The sequence below is a fragment of the Rhipicephalus microplus genome, chromosome 1, assembly GCF_043290135.1.
Source record: "Rhipicephalus microplus isolate Deutch F79 chromosome 1, USDA_Rmic, whole genome shotgun sequence".
NCBI classification, from domain to species: domain Eukaryota; kingdom Metazoa; phylum Arthropoda; class Arachnida; order Ixodida; family Ixodidae; genus Rhipicephalus; species Rhipicephalus microplus.
In genome coordinates, this window is record NC_134700.1 from 131,851,289 (window position 1) to 131,878,145 (window position 26,857).

The window sequence follows — 26,857 nt, forward strand, 5'->3', positions numbered from 1 at the left end:
TTCCTATTGACATGAGGAGTGATTAAAGCGTGCTATGGGCGGCGCGCAGTTTTGTAGCCTAAGAAATCAATTTTCATCGCTGAGAGCATTAAGCGTTCATCGCATTAGCGTTAAGCGAAATGACTCTTGCAAGGGTATCAACGGAAAACAAAAAAAAACACGAAAACCTAGTGGAATGAGCACGCATTATTTTGCGAGCAGTCCTAAACATATTGTAGCAAAGAGATTTTTTTGTGTGTGTCGCATTTTGTCTGGTGGCATACCTGTTCATTAAACCTCGCAAACTCTCGAAAAGTCCAGTTTTTTTACGCCAGCGCCACCTATCACGTTTTCAATGAAGCTTGCATGATGGGCTTCTGAAGCTCGCAATGCTGGCGTTCCAATAAGCCCTTCTAAACATAGCCGCCATGCTCTAAAGTTATAAGAGTCAAAGTAAAATTTTTTTTACTGTCGGCAGGGTTAGAACTCAGGTCCCGTCGGTTCTAAAATGAGTGTTTCCATCACTAGTCCGCGCACCTACGCGTGCCCATTGTAAACTAAACGGAATAATTCAAATGCGTTGTACCACACACGAACAAAAAAATCTCAGTTTTGGCAAAAGGGCAAAGCAATGCATGTGATAGCAGCAAATTGCAATGTTATACGAAGTGAGGCTGGCATTCAACTCATTTAGATGCGAACTCACGTGTCTCTAGGAAACCCTGGTGCAAAAGAACACGGCTGCTTTAGGTACAGTTTTGGCACCGTTCTTTCGCGTTGAGAGCATAGCCCGTAAAAGCTCCCGCCTGCTGTGGTGGCACGAGCCCCGCGCTGATGGTTGCCGCGATAGCGCGGCAACCCACGCGCTCCCTTCCCCTTTCTCGCTCACACTATAAGCAGTATAAGCGCACGCGCAGGCGAACCTGGCCGGATTTTTTTGAGGAGCGAAGGCCTGAGCTTCCTGTTGTTATTGTATATAGCCACCTCGCATTAGGTCTTAAACCAGCAGTAGAGGGTGGTACTAGTACATATAATGAAATGCATAAACGCTGGAAAATGCAAATGGTAGGATATTAGAGAACGTTAATTTTAGCATGATGAATAATAAAAATCGCAGCATATCTTTGGAGTTAATGGTGATGAGTGAAGTGAAGCATGCATCAGTCCATCCGCGCTTCCATCTATCCTTGCGTCCATCCGTCCGTGCGTTCATGCGTCCATCCGTCCGTCCTCTCTTACGTTCATTCATGCGTCAATCTGTGCTATCGACTGCGTCTGTACGTGCGCCTGTCTCTGCGTTCGTTCATGCATCCGTCCGTCTGTCCATCCGTTCATGTGGGCGTCCATCCATTCATCTATGCATCCTCCCATTCGCCCATCCCTCCGCCCATCCTTTCGTGCGTTTGTACCTGCGTTCGTCCATACGTCCGTCCGTCCGTGCGTCACACAGACAGCCAGAATGACGACGGGCGGATGCGGCCAGTGGACGATTCACGGTTTGCCGATAAAAGTATGATACGCGCAAGGCGGCGGCAGCTCGCGCTCGGAGATGAAAACCCGATGTGCGAGCACGCGAGAAAATTGGAATGACGTCAAACGAAGACGTCAGCGATCACGTGTTCGTCGGCGGCACCGTACGCTAGGTGGCCCGGTATAGCAATATAAAAGCCGTTTTGACGCGCACGCGCGTTCACAAGGTCGGCGAAAGTGGAAGGCTGCATAGCGGCGTTCGCGCAAGGCGGCGGCGGCTCGCGCTCGAAAATAAAACCATAGAGAAAGAAAAAGACAAGAGAGGACACTCCGCGAAACCTGGCCTCAGGAAGTGCGTCACGACTACGTAACGAACTAGTGCTCTCACCAAACGTCAGAGGACGCAAGCGCAAAAAAAAACAGTTATAATCAATTCAACAGAATTGTTTTTACAAAATAATAATTATATGCCCAAATCTGGTATGTTCTTTATACATAAAAACAGTTTATTCGACACACCTTACGCGATTATTTTTCTTCAGCCGTACTGTCATAAACACCATCGACCCAGCGACAAGCCCATGCATGACTGACAGCGGGAAGCTTTCGTTGCTCTCGTCAACGTCGGCTGCGTCGGCGTTATCGTGCGTGAGATAACAGGTGAGGCACGTTTTCAAGCGAAGCTTGTTGAATGACATGTTGTTGGGCTTGTTGAGTCATTTTTTTCAGAAAACGGTTACACCTGCGCGAATAAGACACCATGCAACAAACATAGAAAGATGCACACACACACGTTGCGCTTCGTGTGTGCGAGTTAGTTTCTTACGTGGCGTCTCATTCACGCAGTTGTAATCTTTTTCTGAAGCTTGTAAGGGTGGGGAGGTTCGCTAAAAAGAAAGTTTGTGGCTCTATTCGGCGGCTAGACGGGAACATTGTGCAACGTATGCGGTATAGCAAAGGCGGCCCAGCGTCAAGCCGAGGCGACGCGTGCTGCGTCTGCCACGGACGCGAGCGTCTGTGCGCTGAGCATAGCTGGGCAGCTAGGTCATAGACTCGGTGCAAAATATTGAGAAGCGTTCGCTGGGCCTCGCATGCTTCACGGCGCGTTTTCCGAAGGCTCGGAACACGAATAATTCTTGGTGTGCCGGAGGCAAATCTGGACTAGCCAAGTGGCCATCATCTTCGTTTCTTCGCTAGCCTTGTGCCACTAGTGCAAGCTGCCCACAGATTTTTTTGACGTTTACAATATAATTTTACCGCACTAATTTCAACTACGATTTTTCTTCCCAATGTACTGCTGATACTGCGTACGCACGAAGGTGTTCTAAAGTTCCCAGGCCGCGATACCATTGCATTACAAGGGATAGCGGCCTGGAAACTTCTGAAGATCTTTGTACGTGGTCTTGACGTCTATCTTTGTAAGTCAGAGTTTTATGGGTCAGAGATGTATCACTGCTTTTGTATTGTGCATTGATTAGCTAATCATTCAAAGGGGTTTGCTGGTACACTTATGAGGTGCACATATCTTTTTCGTAATTTGATAGCGAAGCATCCACTTACTAACATTTTCAGACCGCGCTGATGCCGTGCCGTCCGCCGATACACAGCTAATGCTGTGTATCGTGGTGCTTCAACAATGGGAGAACCCACAAGAAGCCTGGGACTAGTTTATTCCGCATACCACGGGACGGCCGGTGTGTTAAAGCTTTTGTATGGTTGTCTTTAGGCTTACTGATCGTACTTGCTCAGTGAGGGTAACAATAAAAAAATCACTATTCAAGCACTTCCCCTTTCAGCTGATAGTTCATTGCCAATGCAGGATGAAAGCATGGATGCAGTATGCTGGACGCGATGATCTCCTGAGTAAGCTGGCCAGCCTATTGTACGCAACGTACAGAGTTTGTAGCGACCATTTTACTGCTCAAAGTTTCATGGACCCTGGGCACACAAGGCTTACAAGAATGGCTGTTCCCAGTGTGCAACCAGCTGCACCATGTAAGTAATTGACTGAAACTCAAATATGTGCAATAGCAGCCACTTGTATTGAATCAGTGGCGACAGTTAACCGCGAAGATCTTTGTAGTCGATGGAGAAACCTCACTATAGAAGTACCACTTGGAAAGTCTTAAATTTTGTGAATTGTGGGCTATTACCTTCCTAACAGCAGCTTTACATTTCTGTCTTTTTTCGATGCTCTTGACCTGCGCAACTTGTTTTGAAAGACTTTAAAGGGCTATTTCACGTTATCTTCAAGCCTGAGTGCACATGTACATATACCTTTCATCAGGGAAAGCTGGCACTGTTGATAATTCCAAAAATGACAAATTACTTGTTTCCTAGTTGGTGCCTTCTCTTTTCTTCCACGTTTGACCAATTTATGCGTTTGAAAGAGCTGTTTAAGTTTCCCCATGCTACAAGCTTTGTAACTTGTACCAACTGCACATATATGCAGGTTCTCTGAGCGTCGCTTCAAATAGTGACTGTGACATGACTGCAGAAGCTGCACTGCAAGGTGCGGATGAGCTTCAGTTTGTGTTATTTTAAGCCTCTTACTGACACATTGTCGTTATTTCATTTCTTCAGGACCTGCGGTAGAGGCTTCAAAAAGTGGCTCCCACACAATGAGGTGCCCCGATGAGCAGGGTGCGTTCAGTATCGCGATTTCTTTTTTTTACCCAAATTGACTGTTGACCAAACCTCTGCAGGTGGCAGCTCCCTTGTAGCTGGTGAAAGACTTTCTGCTGACTTCGTCCAGCCGGAGAAAACCTTAACCAGTCGTTCAGCTGTCCCAAAAGGAACTTGTGTGACCGGTAATCTGTATGTTCACTTCAACACCAGAGTGGATTGATATAGAGACTTCCACAGGCCGCTCGCAAGATTGTTCCGACAGCACTGTCCGAGGCACTGAACAAGCTTCACAAGATCCTCTAGGAGACGTCTCCGCCAACAGCTCCACGCCTGACTGCCCTAGAGAAAATGGTGACTATTGGAGCTGTTTTTAATGCAGCTATTTTATGTTTAGGACATTCTGAGGAAACTATCCTCAAAAGGACACTACGTGTGCACTTACAAAATGTAAGGGTGGGCTCTCAGTGATATTCATTTTTTTTGTGCATTGTCAACATTGTGAATGGTTTGTTTTTAGGTAGTGGAATCGAAAACTTTGCACCACAGAAAGTTATGCCCCAGGGTCTGAAAGAGCGAGGAAAGTGCTCGTTTGGGATTAGTTGTTCTTCGCTTTACATCCATTTTTTGTTTATTGCAGGGCGTTCCTGTGTGCCAGCGACAATGTCTCCATCAATGAAGTACAAGCAAACCATTAAACATCTGCAAGCCAAAGTAGCAGCACAGGGGAAAACTATCAAAAGACTGCAAAGACAGCCTCACCAAGCATCGTCATAGACTTCAAAGGCCCTTTGAGTTATCCGATCGCACGTCACCGAGGAGGTTTTTAAACTTCTTTCTGCCCATGTTCACTTGAGGCCCAAACGCAAGGGCAAGCAGTTTCCCGTGTGGTTCAAGAAATTCGCTCTTCACGTAAACTTCCGAGGTCCGCGAGCATACCGATTTCTGGCTCCATATTTTTCTTTGCCCTCCCGGCGTTCATTAAGGAGGTGGCTAGCTAATGTAAAGATGACTCCAGGCATGATTCCAGGAATCCTTTCTTCCATTGCAACAAATACTCAAGCTTGGAATCAACGGGACCGAGTGTGCGTTTTAGTTTTCGACGAAATAGCACTCCAAATTAATTTGTACTATGATGCTGCAAGAGACATCGTCCAGGGTTTAACAGATGATGGCACTCATCGCACTTCAACCATTGCTGATCGAGCACTGGTTTTTCTTCTTGTTGGTGTTTCGAGAAAGTGGGTTCAACCGGTTGCTTTCACTATAGGGCACACATCAACATCATCTTCTGTTATGCATAACTTGCTGGTGTCACTCATTTTGGAGCTTAGGAGCGTTAATATTGCAGTGAAAGCAGTCATTTGTGACCAGGGCAGTTCAAATGTAAGTCTCGCTAACCAACTAAGACTGACTGTAGCGAAGCCTTTTTTTGAAGTTAATGGTGAGCGGGTGTATTACATTTTTGATGTTCCGCATTTAATTAAAACAACGCGCAATAATGTCCGAGCACACAAGTTATACATTGGGGATGACATCGTTAACTGGTCGCACATTGTAAGCCTTTACCAATCCTCACATGAGTTGCGGTTGCGATTGGCTCCAAAGTTGACTGAACGGCACGTTCATCAAAAACCTTTTTCTAATATGAAGGTCAGCAGAGCAACTCAGGTCCTCAGTGCATCAGTTTCGATTGCTATCACGGCAATGGTGTATGCGAAGGTGCTGCCTGCCTTGGCCATCACTGCAGCTCAATTTTGTGATCGTATGGACAGTATTTTCGATGCCTTGAACAGCTCGAGTAAAAAAAGAACTTCGAAAAAGCTGCGGCATGCAATCATAAAAAATGATTCAGAGCTGATTAACTTCCTCCGAGGCCAGCTTCCCTGGATTGCATCATGGCAGTTTGTTGGCAGACGTCAACCACAAACCATCGTAGGTTGGCAAATTACAATTCAGGCTATTTGTCAACTATGGGACGACCTCTCCAAAAATTACAATTTTGAATACCTGTTAACACGCAGGCTTCAACAGCATCCTCTGGAGAACATATTTGGCCACTTAGGCAAAAACAGGGTTGCAACACCAACCCCAATGTAGCACAATTTATTTGTGACCTGAAGCACATCTGCATAAGAAAACTCTTCAGGCTGTCAGAATACGACAATGTCGAGGATGATGAATGTGACCTCCTTTAGGAGCAGCCCTCGCCATTCTCCCTCACCAGTGCGTCTCTTGTGGATAATGAGGAGTGTGCACAGCCACAGCCTGACGACTTTCCCGCTGTAGACGATCTCTCTGAACTTGCGACCAACATTCACTCCCATATTATCGATGACTCCGCTCATATTATGTAGCTGGATTTATCATCAAACACTTCCTTCGGAATGCATGTGATGGTTGCAGTTGCCCACAGTTACTGAAAGACGACAGTGAGACGCTTAAGGGTACCCACCAGTATTTCACAATGCTCAAAGCATACCACGTCCCCAGCAAACTTTTTGGAAATCTCACTGTGCCATCAGAAGCAGCTTTTGCATACATACAGCAACTTGAATCTCACTTTCTTGCCATGATTGAGGCCACTGCACATCACCTGAAAGTGTGCGATGTTTTGTATCACCATCTGTCAATTTTTGTCGATTTTCATTTCTGCTCTGCTGGGTGTCGCGCGAAGTTTCTGAAAATGTTTTGCCGGGTTCGTTTATGTTGGCATGTGCGTTTTGGGAACCGAAACTTAGATAGGGTTCGGTTCCAGTCTTCCATCTCAGGCATACAGCTTGACAAGTTCAAAGGTTAGCAATTAGCGGCGGGTTTACACTAAAGTATTCGAGTTGAGCCGAATCTTGCAATAGCTTTGTTATGTTAGTACTTCGTTACAGCAGACTTCATTATGGTCTTATATGCTTATATTCAGTTCAACTGGACTAACCACTCCTTCGTTGCATACATTGTTTTGGTTACCCGCTATGAGGAGTAGGGACACTGTGTATTCGCTCGAAGTGATTTGCATAACCTTAAAAAGAATGTTGGGTATCCTGTGTGTATTTTTGTAGCAAATTCGGGCGAACTGTACACTTTACTGTGGGTCGCTTGGTCACTGTGTATGCTTTATCTCTCCAGCTCAAGTAATATATCGATAACAAAACCGCTTGTTGAAATGTCTTCGAGCGGGTAAGGAACACAGTATGAAGTGGGCACAGTTCACGTTAACACGCTTTTCGTATTTTAGCTTCTCATAAACCTCCTCATCTCGCCCATCAAAATTTTCAAAAGAATACCCAAACTTGTAGCAACTGATGGGGCTGCGGACGCTGCCATTTTATTTTTATATAGCTTGTGAGTGATAACGTACGATGTAGAGCCTTTGTGAAAAATATTGAGCCAAAGTGGTTTCCTTCTGCTATTTATTAGGCCTGTAATACCGCTCTCGCAGCACCAATTAAGGTCCACAATTCTGGATAAGAGATGACTACAATCTATTTTAGCTCGCAAGCGTCACAGCAACACCCAGACGCAAATCACTTGGGATCTTAAGTTTTTGATGAAGGTGACGCATGAGCCACAAGACCTGCCAGTGTTGTAGCATAAAATTTGTCTTTCGCGTAGTGAGCAAGCTGCAGAGCCCTACGTTTCTGAGGACAAGCAGGCATCAAGTCTGCTTTTTTTCATTTTGGGCTAGCTGTTCTTAAACACAGTCAGCTCACTGCACCTTTGCCTTTCTGCACGACACGACACCACACGACACAATATATTGTGTCGTGTGGTTTCTGTGCGCTCTTTTTTTCTATGCATTATTTCGGTTAAGAGCAGGCACGTAGACAGGACTTTTTTCAGGGGAGGGGGGGATTCTTAATTTTTCTAGAGACGCCTTTTAACCCCAGGCTTGATTCGCAACTTCATTGCTATGTATATATCACTTCTTCCTTCTTCTTCAGCATTGTGCGCTGTGTTTTTGCCATAGATCCTTACTTACCCACAGGCCCGGTGTGTCATACTTCACCAGCTTCTCGGCTTCTGCCAACTCTAGCGATGTGTGCGTTGTCTGTGTTCTCTCTGTATTTGTTACAATATTTTTACAATTTATTTGTAAGGCGAGATGCATTTGTTGTAAACTTTTGTCATATTGTGCTTTTTATATTCTGAGACTTCACCTTGCCTTTGAATAAAATATTGTGGAAACTCTGTCTCTTTGACTGATATATACATTGATCACTTGTTCCAAAAGAAAAACACAAGCGCGATGAATAAAACCGTAGTGTATTATCATTACCTGCATCTTTTTTTATTATAACTTAATCGAAATAAACATTACGTCCCGACCAATTCGCACGAACCACTGAACGAAACAAAACAGGGAATCGCTAAGTCAAAACGACCTACAAAAACTATCCATTTGGGCGATGAAAAGTGGTCTGAAATCATGAACTTTCGTCATAGCCAAACGTCGGTTACGTAAAGTAATTCAAAATTTGCGCCAGTGAAGTCGAAACAGGAAGCGCACGCTACTTGCTCTCACCAACCATCAGGTGTGCTAGGGTCGATTGGGCCGCTGGGGTCTACGGGAGTGTCCACTCTTAACCTTTTTTTTTATTTCTCTATGATAAAACCCCGATGTGCGAGCGCGCGCGGCAAAAGCTTGCCGTGAATCTGCGTGGCCATGCCAACAAAATCCTGACTTACGAGAATGGGAGGCTGAAGCGGCGCGGCAGTGGCATGCGGACCGAGCTTCACCCCATTCTCCAAAATTCACCCCGCAGATAAGCTTTTATTTTTAAAGACGATAGTTAAAGACGATAGTCTTTCTTGGGGACCTTCGACGTAAAAATTTTGGCCTGTCTGTCTGTTCTTTTGTCTTTTTGCCCACTCTTAGCGGTATCACGCACTTAAACAGCACCAGCGCATACCCAAACCACCGACCCCATTTGCAGTGCCCATCAATGTTGCTCAAGATTCAGCGTTCATAATTGTGCGATTGTAAATTAAAAAGCAATTATCGCGCATAATGGAGGCACCATAACAACACGTATATATTCTGTTTGTGCGTCTTTTACTAGAAAAGGCATACATAGGTTATTCTAAGGACCGTAGCGTTAATCACGTGGCGCTGACCATGCAACGCTTCCACGAAAAGGGAAGTGTTTCCAACGCTTTGCTAATACGACACGGTGGTAGCACCTACCCGTGGCCATGCGCACGACCGTCTCAGAGCCACGCGTTTATTCCAAGATAACGGCCGGATAGCGCTCATGTCTCACGTGTGCCGTGACTTGGTTTGCTCATTCGCCTCTACTGCACGCTCGAGGCACTCTAACGCAGCGTGTACAGAATACCATTCACCGATTTTCTTGCGCACAACATCAAATTAACGTTTTGTTCAATCTCTCCAGACGCAAAACTATCGTCTTTCGACGACATTGGCTGATTAACATGCAGATACGTGGCCAATTTTTCATTTGAGAATCCTTGACAAGACCGCGTTTATGTTTTGAACATTTAGACCCAATGTTACCATTTCGTTAACTGTTAATGATTGTCACTATCCTATGTACTTATGTTCCTCTTTCTGCAAGGCTAAGAAGTTGTGTATCTGGATACTACATTTCTTGGAGTAACCTTGCTATATCTTTTAAAGACGCCAATCCTTGACATAATTTGACGCAAAACATTGGTCAGTTTGTCTTTGTGTGGTTAGAATAAAGGTTGAACAATATAGAGTACTATAGGTACTGTACTATGGGAGAGCGTAAAGCCGTCCCATGGGCCTCACACTGAGGAGGGATCTTGGAAGACAGAGCGAGCCAAAAACCATTTATCTTCTTGCCTCCGAATGTTTCCCTTTAATTCCAAAACCCAACATCTGAAGCGCCCACCAATATTACACTGGCGCCTGCGTTCTTACTTGTGCGTATTATGAATAAAAAACAAAGGTTGCACATATCTCAGGCAGAATATCCATACATCAATGCACTGTGGCGTGTTTTTTATACCATAAAATTATACACAAGCAAATCTGAGGAACGTAGCGTTCCTTACGTCAAGCTCACAATGTAATGCTGGACACAAAAATTGGCAGATCCCACGTACTGTGGGAAGCGATGATATGCGAAGCACGAATCAGGAAGGTTGAAATGTACTCGAAAATCAGCACAAGGTTACGAGGTGGAGGTAAACGATGCCGTACATGATTTACGTGTCACGATTATCATGTTTGGATGTGTCGTTTACCTTCGTCATCTATTCACGTCACGTGAAACCAAATTTAGAGCACGTGGAGCTAGAAAAACGGCCGTGAGCCCACTACGAGCGTGGTATGTTGACATTTCATTAATGACAGGCTTGTCAGCATCATCATGCTTGCATCAGTCATATAATTTTGTCATCCGCTGACTACACGTAACCCCAAATTTCGTATATTTCAAGATAGCAAAATGGTCACGAGCGCATCATAAAGGGCGCAATATACACCAATGTAGCATTGACGCGAGCGCACGCTGGGCACAGCGACGCTACGTTAACAAAACGCTATAGTCTGACGCCAGGCGCGACAAGCATGAGCAGCGTCCGTCGGCGCGGCAAAACTGCAACCAGCTCGAAATGCGACATGCTGCAATTCGCGCCAATGCGTTACCCAGACAACACTGTGTCTCCCTCTTTTCGCGACGGAGGGATGCCAGACGCGCTGAAACGCGCATGCGTCAAAGCAACGCAGCGCGGCGCGTGCCTGCGAGTATATGGCAGAACCCGCGCCTGGCGTGGCAACGTCGACGTGACGCGACGAAATGAACCCCGGCGAGCACGCGCACCACGGCACGTCGAAAGGTATTGCAACCTTGACTTTGGTATTTAATCATTTTCTCTCATGACACACATCTCAATATTATTCTGTTTGCACAGTCACATAACTTCGTCACCACTTAACGCCACATAATACAAGATTTGGCATATGTGAAACTAGCGAAACGACCACGAGCGCATCATGAGTGCGGAATGTACTCAAGTTGTTACGTGACACGCATGTGATGATTATCATGTTTGGATGTGTCATTTACCTATGTGGTCTGTTCGCGTCCCGTAATACCAAATTTGGTATAAGTGAAGCTAGTGAAAGTGCTACCAGCGCATCATGAGCGTGACATGTAGTCATGTTGCTACATCGCACGCATCTCATGATTATCATGTTTCCACCAGTCACAAACCTCCGTCATCCATTCACGTACCACAATACCAAATTTGGTATATGTGCCACTAGCGAAATGGCCGCAAACGCATCATGAGTGTGGCATGTAGTCATGCTGCTACATGACACGCATGTCATAATTTCCATGTTAGGGTTGGTTGTTTGTGTTCGGCATGCAATCATGTCATACCATGCCAGTTTTGCAGCACGGCACCTGAACGAAACCACCGCAAGAGCTGCAGGACTATGAAATGTAAATCATCACATTCATGACATACATGTCATAACTTTCATGTTATGACTACTCAAATATGTTCTTCATACAATCATGTTATGCCATGCCAAGTATGGTATCGATACCATGATCGAAACGGCCAGGAGAGCTAGAAGTTCTAGGCGGCAAATAGATAGATAGATAGATAGATAGATAGATAGATAGATAGATAGATAGATAGATAGATAGATAGATAGATAGATAGATAGATAGATAGAGACGTTCAAAGTCACCAAAGTTCACCAAGAAATGCTTCGCATTTAAAAGTGGCAGATCCCACATCCAGTGGGAATCAATGATATGCGATGCACAAATCAGAAAGGTTGATATGTCACTTAAAAATTGGCGCAATTTTACAAGGTTGAGGTAAATGATGATGTACATGACTTTCGTGTCGTGAATCATTATCATGTTTGGCTGTGTCGTTTACCTTCGTCATCTATTCACGTCACGTTATACCGAATATCGTATATTTGGAGCCAGCGAAACGGCCGCGAGCACGCTATTAGCGTGGTATGTGTCATATTCTTGCATCAAACGCTTGTCAGGTCTATCATGTTTGCACCAGTCACATAAACCAAATTTGGTATATGTGCAGCTAGCAAAACCTCCGTGAGCGCATCATTAAGGGCCCAATACATTCCAATGTAGCGTTGACATGCGCGCACGCTGGGCACAGTTACGCTACGTTAGCGAAACGCGAGCACTCCATAGCCTGACGCCAGGCGCGACCGGCACGACCAGCGTCCGTTGCCACCGCCTGACGGCAGCCGGCGCGAAATGCGACAAGCAGAAGTTCGCGTCGATGCGTTACCCAGACAACACTGCGTCTCTTTCTTTTCGTGACGCAGGGACGCCGGACGCGCTGAAACGCGCATGCGTCAAAGCAATGCAGCGAGCCACGCGCCTGCGAGTATATATATGGCAGGACTGGTGCCTGGCGGGGCAATGCCGGCGTGACGCGACGAAATGAACGCCGGCGAGCAGGCGCACCGCGTCACGTTCAAATTTATTGACGCCTTGACTGTAGCAGGTAGTCTAGTTATCACATGACACGCATCTATTGGTTATCATGTTTGCACCAGTCGGATACTTTCGTCATCCATTGACGTCACGTAATACCAAATTTGATATATGTGATGATGATGATATATGTTGTTTAATGGCGCAAGGGCCATTGATGGCCAAAGAGCGCCAGGAAATGATATCGGATGAGAGCAATGGTTATGGTAAATGGCTGTAAAAGGACCTCAAATTTTGCGCTCTAAAAATGCGTAAGACATATATTTATTAAAATCATGAAAGTGATGTGAAGCATGCCTGGTGAGAATGAGTCTTTAGTTGTCATGACATCATAAAATAGGAGCGTTATATTAGCACCGATTTCTCGCCCACGCCCTTGGTCCGAAGGGCCGGGAGACAGGTGTTCTTTTGGATGTAGCATCCGCAGCAGCAGCCTCCTTTCGGAGGCCGTGCTACGGATCACTTGAGTAGATAACATGAAAGGTATTTACTTCCTTTAAGAATGCATTCAATGCATTATATTTAAAAAGAGGTTCGCGACCAATAAACATAGCTGGGTGAAGGGGTATGTGTTCCTTGTACGCTAGTGGAAAATGTTTTTTTCCTGTAAGCCACTAGCTCAAAGCATTCAAGAAGTATGTGAAGTACGGTAAGTGGACGGCCACATCTCTGACAGCTGGGTGGGTCACCACCGGACAAAAGGTGTGTGTGCGTGCTGTGTGTGTGTCCTATTCTAAGCCGACAGAGACTGACCTCTGTACGGTGTGTTTTCGACGTGGGTGGCCAGTTATCGAGGTATGGTTTAATCAAGTGTAACTTGTTATGAGTTGTTGATCCCATAACTTCTGCCAGTAAGCCCTGCGCTTTTTCCGTATAATTGGTTTTAGGTCCATTATAGGGACAGCAACTGAAGAGTTGGCGGAGCTTCCGTTAATTGACATGGCGAGCTGGTCGGCCAACACATTTCCTTCGATCTCGCAATATCCTGGCACCCAGCACACGACGATATGTTGCTTGGAAGCATAGGCCGCGCAGAGTATTGAATAGAGGGATATAATTATAGGATTTCTGTGTTTTTAAAGATTTTTCAACGCTTTTACGATACTCAGGGAGTCTGTGTATATAACTACCCTTGGCGTATTCAATTGCCTGATGTGCTTTCCGGCTACGAATAACGCGTAAGCCTCGGCTGTAAAAATGCTTGTGCTGGTGGACAGAACACCGGCATCATAAAAGGATGGGCCGACCGCCGCATAGGATACGCCGTTATGGGACTTGGATGCATCAGTATAATATTCTGGACAGTCATATTTATGTTGCAGCTCTAAGAAATACATCCGAATGTGTATGGGGGAGGCATGCTTTGTGACAGCTACGAAAGATGTGTCACAGTCTATAACCTGCCACTGCCATGGCGGGAGCCGCAGGGCGGGTGGGCTGAGGTGGTATTCAAGCAGTGGTACATCTGTTTCTTCAGCTAGGTGTCTAACAAGCAGCGACAAAGGCCGTGCCATTGCGGGTTGATTGTAAAAAAGTTGGGAGCTGGACAGGTCGTTGATGGTGGAATATGCAGGTTGCTCACTGTTCGCATTTACTTCAAGGAAATATATGAAGGAAGAATATGTTCTCTGCAGATGGAGTGACCACTCGTCCGATTCTACATAAAGGCTTTCAACTGGGCTTGTTCTAAAAGCGCCTGTGGACAGGCGGATGCCTTGATGATGAACAGGGTCCAACATTTTCAGAGCGCTTGGCGTGGCAGAGTGATAGACGATTGACCCATGCTCAAGACGTGAGCGTATAAGGCTTCTATACAGATTCATGAGGCACTTTCTGTCGCTGCCCCACGTTGTTCGTGACAGCACCTTTAGGATATTCATTGTTTTCAAGCATTTATTTTTAAGATGTTTTATGTGCGGTACAAAGCTTAACTTCGCATCTAAAATTATACCTAGGAACTTATGTTCTGTGTTTACGGGTAGACGCTCACCCTTAAGGACCAGTTCAGGTTCAGGGTGCAAGCTTTTTTTTCGTAAAAAAAGGACACAGGTGCTTTTCTGTGGGTTCAGTTTGAACCCGTTTTCATCAGCCCATTTGAATACCTTGTTAAGGGCGAGCTGAACCTGTCGCTCACAGATCCCAAGAGAACACGATTGAAAACCTATCTGCACATCGTCGACATATGTTGAATAAAAGATATTACGTGGGATGTACATTTGGTATATGTGACGCTAGCGAAACGGCCATTAGCCCATCATAAGCGTGGCATGTAGTCATGTTGTTACATGATACGTGTTCGTGATTTTCATGTTAAGGTCTGTCGCTTATGTTCACCATGCAATCATGTCATACCATACCAGTTTTGCAACACGTCATGTGAACAAAACCACCGCAAGAGCTAGCTGCAGGACCATGAAATGTAGATTATGACATTCATGACATACATGTCATGTTTTCATGTTATGACTAGGCAAATATGTTCTTCATGCAGTCATGTCTGGCCATGCCAAGTTTGGTATCGATTTCATTATTGAAACGGCCAAGAGAGCTAAAAGTCGTAAGTGGCTAGATAGATAGATAGATACGCTCAAAGTCGCTGAAGTTTGCTAAGAAACGCCTTGCATTTAAAACGCGCGTGTTTCCTACGCTTGGCTTTGACTAGAGCTTAGACTAGAGCTTCTGTACGTGCTACCGGAGTTGCGCATCGCTTTTCCTTGCGCCGCTATTCGGCGAGCGCTGTTACGTGGTGCAGAGTTGCGTGACTGTTAAATTTTCCGGGCAACTTTACATGCACGATGGCGCGGCGCCCGCGCGTTCTCTGCCCGCACCGATTTCTTTCATCGTGACTGCCATTAGGGGCTCTAATTTTTTACGTATACTTCTTTACGTTACCGTGTTACCGGAAAAAATCTGTGCATGCGCGGGTTTTCGCAGAACGGAAACCTTTGCGTAGCATGAACTATCCGCCGTATAGGCTTTACGTTTGAGACGCTATCTCGAAAATCCACCTTCGTTTGTTGACACGCACCACATCTCCATTGCGGCAGCTCGAGACATCGACTCAAAATAATCCGAGGTGCGAGCGCCAACGCATTTAGAGTGTTTCAGCTGAATGACCAAATCTAGAACGGCCAGAACATAAAAGCCGCAAAGTGTCAACCCCGACCGACTATATAGGTCGCACCATCTAGTGGGGTCAAAATAAACCAGGTGATCATGAGATTGTTTTTGCCAAAAAAATTGTGCATCGTATGTCTAGAGTAAAAACCCCACAGCGGCGTTGTTACGAATGAGATGCCTTTTCAATTCATTTAAGCCCAGTTATTTAAATGCTTAGTTTAACGTTCCGCAACCACCATATCTATATGAGAGACACCTCAGTGGAGGGCTTGGGAAATTTTGACCACCTGGGGCTCTTCAACATGCACTTAAATCTAAGCAAACGGACCTCCAGCATTTTCGATACCTATAGCAATATACCACCACAATGCAACAGTACACTGTTGCTCAGAGTGCGTGAATAAGTCTGTGGCACGCCACCCGCGGCAGAACATCGCATCGTAATTTTTTTTCCTGCACGTGCGACAATTGGCTTCACTGCACAGCGATTGAACTCAATGGTGGACCTATGCACAATTCGGCTCCTGTAGGGAGCATAACAATACCTCTAAGACGATATGGTGGTGGCACCTACCAGCGAAGCGCATTGAGGCACATTAACACAGCGCCTCCAGAATCTCATTGAAGACTTTTTTTTTTCACGCAGCACATAAAATAAAGGTGTCATTTTCTCTCTCCAGACGAAAGATTATCGTCATTCCATGACATTTGCAGTAAAACATGCAGATACGGAGCCATTTTACGTGCGCATTTTTATATTTATGCACTGGCACCACCCACTTTGCCGTGGTGGGTTTGCGCCATGAAAACTTGCAGCGAACATTATTACCACCACGACGACCAGTGTGTGCTGTTGTGGCAACGTCAACAACCGCACCGTCACAGGAAGATTGACAGGGCTTTTATGCTAGTGTGAGTAGGGTGCACATTTTGCTTTTTATTTCGTTTTTATTGAGGAAGCACCATGTGCCCCAAGAAGACACTTGCAGCAGAAAAAAAAATGAACCTTAGCTTATGCGAAAATGCTGCGTTTCGGTGTTGCAGTTACCGATATGTTGCCAGAACAGCCAAAACGGCCCGTATGGCTTCTCATGTAATGGCACAGTCATTACATAGTTTGTGAAGCCTCATCGAAAAAGGGCTAAATGATTGCTGTCACCACTCGGGCCCTCCAAGTCAGAATATGTTTCACCTAGGAAAATATATCTCGTTCCGAGGTACGCAGGACGTGAGATTAGAAAGTTCAGCATAACATTCTTTTCTGGAAATTTCACTCTAACGGTTTAAGCATACAAAGAAGGAAATAGGTCTGTTTGAAAGAACAGGGCAGTAGGAGTGTGGCATAGCGCTTCAACTATCGGTAATGACAGCGAATATATATTGGCTAGTAATACGATGCGGCTATGTTTTATAGCTATGAATTTGCGTGAAATATTCGTCGAAGAAAAAAGGGAGACTACTCTTTGAGCTAAATATAGTGTCACATAATTTTCGCTGCCTCACGTCTCCAAGTGACGTAAGACAGCAGTCTCCACCCTAGCCCCTCTTCCACCTCCATCCCACTCCACCACACCTCCCCACACGTAATGCTACTGTGTGTGACCATTGTTCATACCTGCGAACTGGATGTTACTGTAGTGATGCGCAAATTGTTTCTCACAAGTCATGTACTCATTTATTGAAGCCATATAAGTAATCTAAGCTAATTCAATGGACATATCAAATATTTTTTCTTCTTCGAGGCAGCCAATCGAATAAGTATTTTCTCAAACGTTTCTTTCTTAAATAACTATTCAGTCTAGGCTCGCATGGACGCTGTGGAAGATGAAACAATATATCAGTGCTTACTCAGCAGAGAAAGTGTTGTCTAGGGCCTCGCCTAAAAAGCACGCTTTATCAGAAGAAAGCTTGTTCAAACTACAAATTGTATTTATCGCTAGAGGCGATGTGCCTCAGAGGAATTTTCGGAAGCATCTTGTATTGGAACTGAGCGCTTATGTCTGCATGCGTTAAAGTGAGCTCTGTAGCACACGTGGGCGTCTTCCTAAGCCCAGGCAAAGCTTCTTCTCAGTTTCCAGGAGTCGCTTTGGCTGCATATTTGATGTAAATCTCAATGCTACTGAACCACGTGTTTAGGTATGCATAAGGAAGCTGTCTGCGCTACTGTCAAACACCAGGAGGCGTAAAACTGTGAAACACACCACTTTAAGGCAATGCGCAAAGCAGGACTTCTCAAGTAGACATGTAGTATACTCTGATATGTCGGAAGTTTAAAGCATTCGTGATGTAGTATGCGTAGCCTTTCAACATCGTTCGTACTGCTGGTAAAACCGACTTGCAGATGGGTTTCGCTTCATTGATGTGAAGGAAAGCGATGGCACGATAATTGACCGTAATAAATATTTACATGACCGCTCCACGTCTTTCGATTTCTTGCTCGACGACATATCAGAAACCGAAGCATCAAAAGTTATACTCATTGCCAATCTCATGCAACTATATCCCACGGAGTTATAAGTTCTCAACGCAGATTCTGATTTTAGCGGGCAACCAACACTTGTTATGAGTCATATTTCAGTGGCGGTTGGGGCGGTGGCATTGTACGTGACAACGCCGGCCCACGGGTGTATATAATAAATCTGTCTTCCAAGACGCGCTGGCCATGCGCGTATTTTAGTGCGCCGCGTGGGAGTATTTAAAGATATTATTTTACAGAGCTTCTGGTGTCGGTGACGCTTGGTGTGAGCAAATAATATCATCCTGTAAGTGATTGAAGAATTGAGAAAGTTGCAACCAAACTAAATAAAAAAACTGAAACCCAAGTGAGCCTTGAACGCAGGTCGTCTGCGAGGCAAACATATCTTTTTCTACCACAGAGCCTCAGTACTGCTATGAACTGTTCGAAAAAAAAAACAGACAACCTAAATGCCATATAATAGGAAGACTCCTTTTAGGCCATGTTATTGCGTGGGAGAGTCGTGGAATCACGCCATCGGTCGAAACATGTCAATTGCGCACTGACTTTGCGTTTCAAAGGCCAACCAATTACAAAGTTCCCATACATACCTAATCATCATCGGATGCGAAAACACCAACAGAGTTAGCAGAGGCGTAGGTTCGCAGGTTGCCTCGCGGGTGAGTAGTGGACCCATTGCTGATTCGCAAAACGAATACTTTAGTCTTAGTGAGCTTTGAACAACTGTACTAGCAGCTGACTTTCCAGGATAGCTTGCAACAGCCAATGTCACGTGCAAGGCCATTCGCTTGCTAACAGCACGGTTGAGAAGTGTACGGAGGACCGAAGCGAGGTTAGCAATTGAAAAATCGATGTACCTAGGGCCGGATTACGCTGTTGCGTTCTACTCCTAAATGCGAAGCTGAAGCATCTTAAAAGTTCTGCAATAAAATATGCTCTTCCGATCGTGGGCTTGCCTCTAGATGAGCAGCTTTTGACATGACACTCTAGTCTTTAGTTGAGGACGCTTGTCATGCTACCGCAGTTATTTTGGCCTGGATAAGACGGTCGTTGTTGCCTGCAGCAACTGAAGCATTGCGGGGCGAAGCACGGGAATGAACTTTATATTGAAGGCAGTGAAGAAAGAAACATTGCAGAATGCGTTGAAAAAAAAGAAAAGAAAAATAACAAATAGGTCTGGCACACTCACGCTCCGGAATAATTGCTCCCATTTTTTTTTGATAGGGAAAATGATCCAGAACTGTTATAATTATTCTTGCAGCATTACACCATACCTTCCTTCTGAAAACCTTTTATTCGAAAATGATATATTCAAAACAGTAGATCAATAATAGCCGTCTTATCAATCGTGTGGGCTGTTTTATATTTGGGATCACCAGAGCCAAGTGCGTATTCTAACTTCAGGCTATCAACTGTTTTCGGTGAGTCTGTGTTGTAAAACGCGGGATATGTCTTGTTTCACTATAGAATTCATGGATCGCTTCCTCGTCCACGCGCGGCTCGTGCTCTGGCAGCGCGTTGCTGTCCAGATGCTCCGGCGGCACTGGTTTGCCTCCATCATCGAGCTGCTGGCCACCGTGGCCTGCTTCACGCAAGTGGGCCGCATTGCTCCGAGGTTAGCAGAGCTCGGCAACTTCACGACAGCCCGGCTCTTCCCGGCGCGATACGCATTCCCGGGCGAGTGGCCGACATTTGTGGTTTACCAGCCGCCGTCTGCGTACGCTGAGGATCTGCTCGCATCGTACCGAAAGCGAGCAGGTGGGGAAAAATACCTGTGTTAGCACGGTAAAAATGAAGTAATCCGCAATTCACAGTGAACACAAATGCAGCACTCATACAGACCAGCCACGCTGCTCTAAAGGTTTCGGCGCTTGACCGCTGACTTGGAGGTTGCGGGATTGAATCCCGGACATGGCGGCCTCATTTTCGATATAGCCAAAATTCTTCAGACTCATGTACTTAAATACAAACGCATGTCTAGAACCCCACATCGTCGGAATTTGCAGAGCCCTTCACTATGGGCCTCGCTCATAATCATATCGAGGTGTTTGGACGTTGAACGCCATAACTAACTAAACGAATAACTAACTCAGACAAAGCACAAATAACGGGTAACTGTTACCGCTCTTCGGCGATGCGAGTGAACTTCCGCCTTTCTGTCCCCCTTCTCTACCTCACCCCCCTCTCCCCGGTGTACATGCCTGTATGTTAGGACACCCACAATACTTTTACCCAGTAGCAGAAAGAAAAACGCTGGCCTGGATTCGCGTGTGAATGGGCTACTCTTCCAGCGGCCGGGCTTGACTTTGTATTCCGTGCCCACCGCTTTGCGACCATGAACAATGTCGCATCTGGTTGACTAGGTAAACTGGATACGGAAAAAAACGAATTGGCTCTGCATCACAAAAAAAAGCTGCAGAACAAGAAACACCATCAAAAAGGACAAGATGAAGATTGCCATTGATCATAAGACCATGTGGGCTAGACGCTACCCAAATACTTCCTCTTCTTGAATTTTCCCGGTCGTCAAGTTAGCGCTCTGTGGAAAGTTCCTACCAGCTTGCAGAAATCTTTGTCTCACAACTTCTCTTTGTCGTTTTTCGTTAACGAAAATTTAAGCTACTTTACAATAATAACAAATTATCTGGTTTCACGTCTCAAAGCTACTATATCATTATGCGAGATGTCGTAGTGACAGGCTCCAGAAAGTTCGACCACCTGAGGTTCTTTACCGTGTACGTAAGCCCAAGCGCACGAGTCTGCAGCATTTCGCCTTCATTGAAATACGGCCGCCACGGTTGAGATTTGATGCCGTGACTTCCGGATCAGAAGCGGAGCACTGTAACCACAATATGGACGAAAGCACTACACTCGTGGCCCTCCAGATCTGTACTTACTCACCGTAAGCGCCGCCGCAGTGGTCAAAAGGCTAAGGTACTCAGCTGTTGACCCTCAGGTCGCGGTATCGAATACCGGCTTCGGCGGCTGCATTTTCGATGGAGGCGAAAAGGCTGTAGGCCCGTGTGCTCAGATTTGGGTGCACGTTAAAGAACCCCAGGTTGTCAAAATTTTCGAAGTCTTCCACTAATTAGTCTCTAATATTATTATGATGGTTCTGGGACGTTAAACCCCACATATCTATCTACTCACCGTAAGATGTAGTGAACGTGTCGCCGGTGTACGTGTACATAAGCATGCCAACAGCGAAGCAACGTAAACTCACTTGCTCTCTTCAAACACTTCCTCCTCAACTTCGTCTACAGTTGCGCTCCTACAACGTGTGCGCTGATGTGTCCGGCACGGCGTGTAATCAATCTGATGAGCGCGAGAACGAGTACAGGGAGAAAGGTAAAGAGACGGAAAGAAAGCCAAACGGAAACATTTCTGGTAAGAAAATTTCTTACCGTCGCGGTATTCCAACCCGCGTACACATATTGTGTAGGCGAGCATCTCAATTACCGGGGCTACCCAGGCGCGTTTGAGAAGCCTTGTGTAGTAAAGCAAGGGCTTGGGAAAAAAACTGAGGGTGAGGAGTAAGCGTGTGAGGGTGAACAAAAGAATAATTCGTAGAAAGAATGAGAGAAAGGGAAATAAAGTAGAAAAAGGGTGGAAAAAGAAATAAATAGACAAAAAATACAGAGGAAGAAAGAAAGAGACACAACAAAAAAGATGGAACCAGCAAGACAAGACAACAAACAGATAGAAAAACACAAAATAAAGACATAACAAAAGCCAGACAAAAAAGAGCAAATGAGTGAAAAAAAACTGACGAGAAAGCAGACCACCCAGCTATATGCTTCTTCAAGATAGGTAGTACCACTGCGACTGCGAAGCTTCCTTAATTTTTAAATCAAACATACAAAATTCACTCAACATCTTATTGACTGTCGGGATGATTTTGATCTTCGGATGAAATTACATTCCTTCGTATCGTCATTGTTAGAGCAATTTATGTAATGCACTTTTTCTGAACCATGTACAAGATCATTCTCGGCTTGCACCAACAATCTGGAAGTCATTATCGCCTTATGTCTGATGACCATTTTGTTACCGAAGTGAACAAAAAGAATCGCGCGAAATAAAGGAAACAAAGGAAGCAATAATAGGCAGTTACGATTATGAGTTGGCTTGCTGTACCAACTTCTGAAATCGTACTTCACTTTATGTTTCTACACCCGGTCACCTATTCTACTTTGTGTCTTGTATATTACAACAGCTACTATTACAAAAAATAGATTTATACTTCCAGTCTCTGAATTCTAGTTAGTACGCGGCAATTCGGGCAATGTAACAGCGCACCGCTGCATTTATTTCATTGGAACAGAATAATTTAGTTCTCTTACAACAAGTTTGTCTCAATATCCCTTCATACCTCAAATGGTTGTGTGTGTGTGCAACTCGCGTTGTCTACACCTGCAGAAATCTTCGAGTACCTGAACGTGCGAAGTCCCGTGAAGGCCGTGCGAAATGAGCTGGAGCTTCGAGACGCGTGCAGAGTGCAAGTGCGCGAGGCTTTTGAGCGAGACTACGTGCTGTGCGTCAGCTTCCACGGGGTTGCTCTCCCCGGTGGTGTCAACGGCAGCACGGGCTTGCCATCACTGAACTACACGCTGCACATGTTCGCTGGCGGATTGCCCAAAGTCGGGTTTCGGGAGCCCATTGAATTTGGTGACCAGGAGCCTACGTACTTAGAGCGTAAGTTGGGTCACCGTCCCTAAACATAAATATGGACATTTACGGTTGAAGGTAGCGAGTTTTTGAATGACTGTATCGTGATTACACGATTTGTGCTTTTGAAATCTCTTTGATGAAGAAAAATAATGCTAATGAGTTAGAAGTTCTTAATTGACAGGCAGTGACGACAATTGATTGGAAGCTTTTATTTGAGCGATGATCTTTTTTACAGACCTAATTCAAAAAGCTCAAGTGTGGATTGACACTCAACACCTCGCACTCGTGGATCGAAACGCACGATTCAAGAAAGAGTGGTACACGGTGAGAACATTTGTTACACACAATATTAGGAGTTTCCCACTACGTAACAAAAAACGTTTAAGCGGCTATGGTTTTATTCGTTGAGAGATTGAGTTACCCTAAGGCCAGAGCACAAAAATTTTTATTAATATTACTCCAAAAGCTCGTGTCATAGCGATGTGTCTTCGTTGCCTGCTTGGTGATTCAGCAAACTACGCGGTCCTCGTACAGCGGCCACCCTTGTCTGTCGCTAAAACACAGTCATGAGCTCAATGCAGTCTAATTGCTATAGTAATAAAAAAGGGAGGAAAGGGTTCTGGACAATTATTCGATGTTTCTTTTGGGAAATTTCCTAGAACTCTTTTCCTATTAATAGATGCCGATGCAGGTAAGATGGAAGGATGGAATTTATGCAATCAGGCATATCGGTTGGCTCTAAGCTTGTTCACGTTCTTATTGATTTCTACTAAAGTGAGAGTGATAAACTTTCAGAGGCGCCTTAGATAAATTAGGGTATTTCATTGTTGACGATTACCTCATTTTCTGCAGCCACGAGAACTGTTATTCCGTGGTAGCCCCAGTTAGCGAAAGGTTTGAATTAAATGAAAAGGGACTGGACTACACTAAAGAATTACCTCGCAGTAAAAAAATACAATTCCCAGATATTAGAGTTGATATCGCGGGTTCCCCTCTCCACTTTCCGGCAACGGCAGCGTAGTATCGGTTAAACTAGGCAACAGTCATTCAGCGTCGATTCTCTTCAAGGATGTCCAGTAGACTTGTCACATCTAACTCAGTTGGATGCCACCATTAACTGATAAGATTATGCAAACGAACCTACTGCATGAGATTCACTCAGTGTACCAGGCTACCCTCTTCCTCAAAATCATGGCACGAGCATTGGTTTTCAGAAACCTCATCTTAACGCGCGACTCGTGCACAGTTTCAGGAGATGAAACAATACTCCTGAGCTTCTCACACTTCGTCCCCTTGGCTTTGTCGTTTCTCAGGAAAGACAAGTGGTCCGACTGTAGTCTAAAACACTTTCTATAGAGCTTCATAAAAGCGAAACACCTCGAAGGGCATACGGTTTTTAGTGACTTCATGTTCATACCCATGGCCAAGCACACGAGACCAAACTTCTGGTGCAGCTCTCGCGACAACTTTAGCGTGCCAGGAAAGTCTTCAACAAAATATTGACTTACGTTGAGTGTGCTCTTTTTGATTCCACCTTCTCAAGTATTGTTCACGGATATGTGAAGTGAAGCACCTTGAATTCAGAGCTGGAAAGTTGCTAGTCTTGCAGACCCCCATTGTGGTGGCTGTCTGAAACATTTCTCTCTAGCACGCGCACGCAAAACAGCACATAACAATCACAAACACACACCCGATACTCTGTGTGGCTGCAATCCACTCAAAGAAATCGCATGCTTTTGGTGCGCCTACATTTGTCGACTAGTTCACGTATATCGCTTTGTGCGCGACAATGCCGTTACGAAAAGTGAAATGAGTGTGGCCACCAACATACTCTCGAGGCACGGTAACCTTTAATTACGTCAAAGCGGAAGTTGCATAAACTAGTGCTGAGAATTAGTTCTTTCGATAAAGAACTGAAGACAGTCATATTGCCCCTTGCAATGAGAGTTTATCGAATAAATACGAGTTATCAGAAATTTAACCACTGAATATTCATAGAGCTTTTTGAGATAAAAAAAAACGTGGAGCCCGAAGTATAATGAATTAACCTTAGTCATAGTAACTATGTCCCGGAGACATACACTAGTATGTCTCCGGGACATAGGACAACTTGAAGCACACTCGCATCGATTTGCTCACACAAGTGCTTGCATTCCGATGCAGGTTTATACGCGGCAGTTCCCGCAAACCGCCATACCTCTGGACAACCGCGGCTACCGGGAGAAGGTGCTGCTCTTCCTGGCGCTCTCATATTGCGTGCCGTTCTGTCTTCGTGTCAGCAGCGCCGTCACCGAGGCTGCATCGGGTCTCCGTGTATGACACCTTATCAAATTTATGCTTCTTGAATACTCCCAGCAATACTACTCGCGAGATAAACTCACAAAACATGTTGCTGGGGTGCGCTGCTAGGGTTCGCGCAGAAAAAAGACGAGGAACGCACACGGGCACTCACGAAATAATACCCCTGTCACACGGGCACTTAAAAGTCTTTTAAGTAAGCGGCCTTTTCCGAAAAGGAGTTCCTGAAAGCAGACACACGGCAGAGAGCGAACTCCTTTTCAGAAGCGGTCTTTTTCGTAAACGGCGTTCGTCGATCTCTTTTACGGCTTCGAATGAGTAGCCTCGAAACCAGTGGGCGCCAGCAATTTTCGAGTGGTGGGACAAAAAGAGCGAGTGCTTATTTTTCTGTCACCAAAACTCTTTGTAAAAACAAATTTCATATCCCGCAGAAGGTGTAATGCACTCTTTTAATGGTTATTTCCTTTTCTACTCTCGTAAGCAGCTACAATGCGTCGGCAATATCACGTGATGACGCTCGGTCTTGCGCTGCTTTATCCTCTCCTTGGCGGCTTTTGCAGCGTCTGCCTCGCTTTCCAGAGCGAGAAGGCAGGCCGTGAGGCTTGCGATCCTCGCTTTTTCTCCCGTACGGTCGCCCATAACGTGTCGAGGGCAGTCGAGAGCAGCGAAAAACAAATACGGTAAATAAAAGCACAGTGGTGCCAGACGGACTTGCGCACGTCGCTAGTTATGGGAATGCTTCCTTATCTAGTGCAAAAAACTTTCACATTGGTGTTTCTTCAACTGTTATTCTTAAATTTATTTGAAGAAACGAGCAGTGCAGCAAGTCTTTAATTTGTACATCGTGATACATCGTTTAATTTTCATTGCTTCTCTTTTACCTGCTAGCGCCACGCTTTCGCTAGCGTCTTCGAACGAAAACACTAAAAGGAGATCGTTGCTGCCGTGTGTCTGCGCCGCAAACACTTCTTTGTTAAAAGTCTTTCAACTTCGTAAAAGACCACTTACTTAAAAGACTTTTTGCGCGCCCGTGTGACACAGGTATAAGAAGAGTTTAGTCAAATATATTAAACGCTAAAAAACAAAAGGATGCAAGGAGTAAAACGCACTTAGGCCGATAAAAAAATCGCTGGAGCTCCACGCAATATGTTGAATTGGTTGGTTAGAAAGAGATAGACAAACCTTTATTAAAAACAGGGAAAAAAATTGTCTGACAAGTTTTTCAGAGATATAGACAAATATCCCCGCCTTGGCGTCGGTCATGAGCCCTTGGGCTCTGGTGACTGCCGAGGCTCGCTGGATGACCCACAGTTGGTCCTGGTAGGCGTGGCTGAGCAGTGCACCCTCCCGGTGCATTAGGTTTGAGGCTGCGTTCCCGCGTGAAGCTCCACCTCTGTCACACTCCCATATGTTCTAGGGTTGCCCTGGCCTGCCAAAACTTGCAGCGTGACGGATAAAGCTCTGCGTAGCAGAGATTGAAGATCAACAGGTTCAGGAACAATCCTGTCGGCAGCTGTCACCACGTGACCGCCTGATTTTTGTTCATATTTTGGTGTGGTGGCAGAAATTTGCACCTGGCCAGTCTATAATGCTGGGTAATATCCATAAAACTGGTGAGGCGATCCACCCACTTTCGGTCCTCGTCCGACGCGTCAGCCTAAAAATAAAATGTAGCTTCTTCCTTGAAACTGCATGCGGTGCCGACCTTTCTTGTGTACAACAGGGTCATGCAATTTTGCGC

The 26,857-nt window shown here is 45.3% G+C and overlaps 2 protein-coding genes across 2 annotated transcripts; both read left to right on the top strand.

The window, feature by feature from the left end:
- Positions 1-3,170: 3,170 nt before the first annotated feature.
- On the top strand, positions 3,171-4,401 carry LOC142798460 (uncharacterized). Its single transcript, XM_075887380.1, has 3 exons — positions 3,171-3,444; positions 3,902-3,961; positions 4,033-4,401. Exons 1-3 carry the CDS (start codon positions 3,270-3,272, stop codon positions 4,131-4,133), a joined length of 336 nt encoding a protein of 111 aa, XP_075743495.1. The 5' UTR covers positions 3,171-3,269; the 3' UTR covers positions 4,134-4,401.
- Positions 4,402-19,619: 15,218 nt separating this feature from the next.
- Positions 19,620-25,137, top strand: LOC142765721 (uncharacterized). The gene is made up of 4 exons (XM_075867216.1): positions 19,620-19,905; positions 22,567-22,842; positions 23,054-23,142; positions 24,982-25,137. Exons 1-4 carry the CDS (start codon positions 19,620-19,622, stop codon positions 25,135-25,137), a joined length of 807 nt encoding a protein of 268 aa, XP_075723331.1.
- The last annotated feature ends 1,720 nt before the right edge of the window (positions 25,138-26,857 follow it).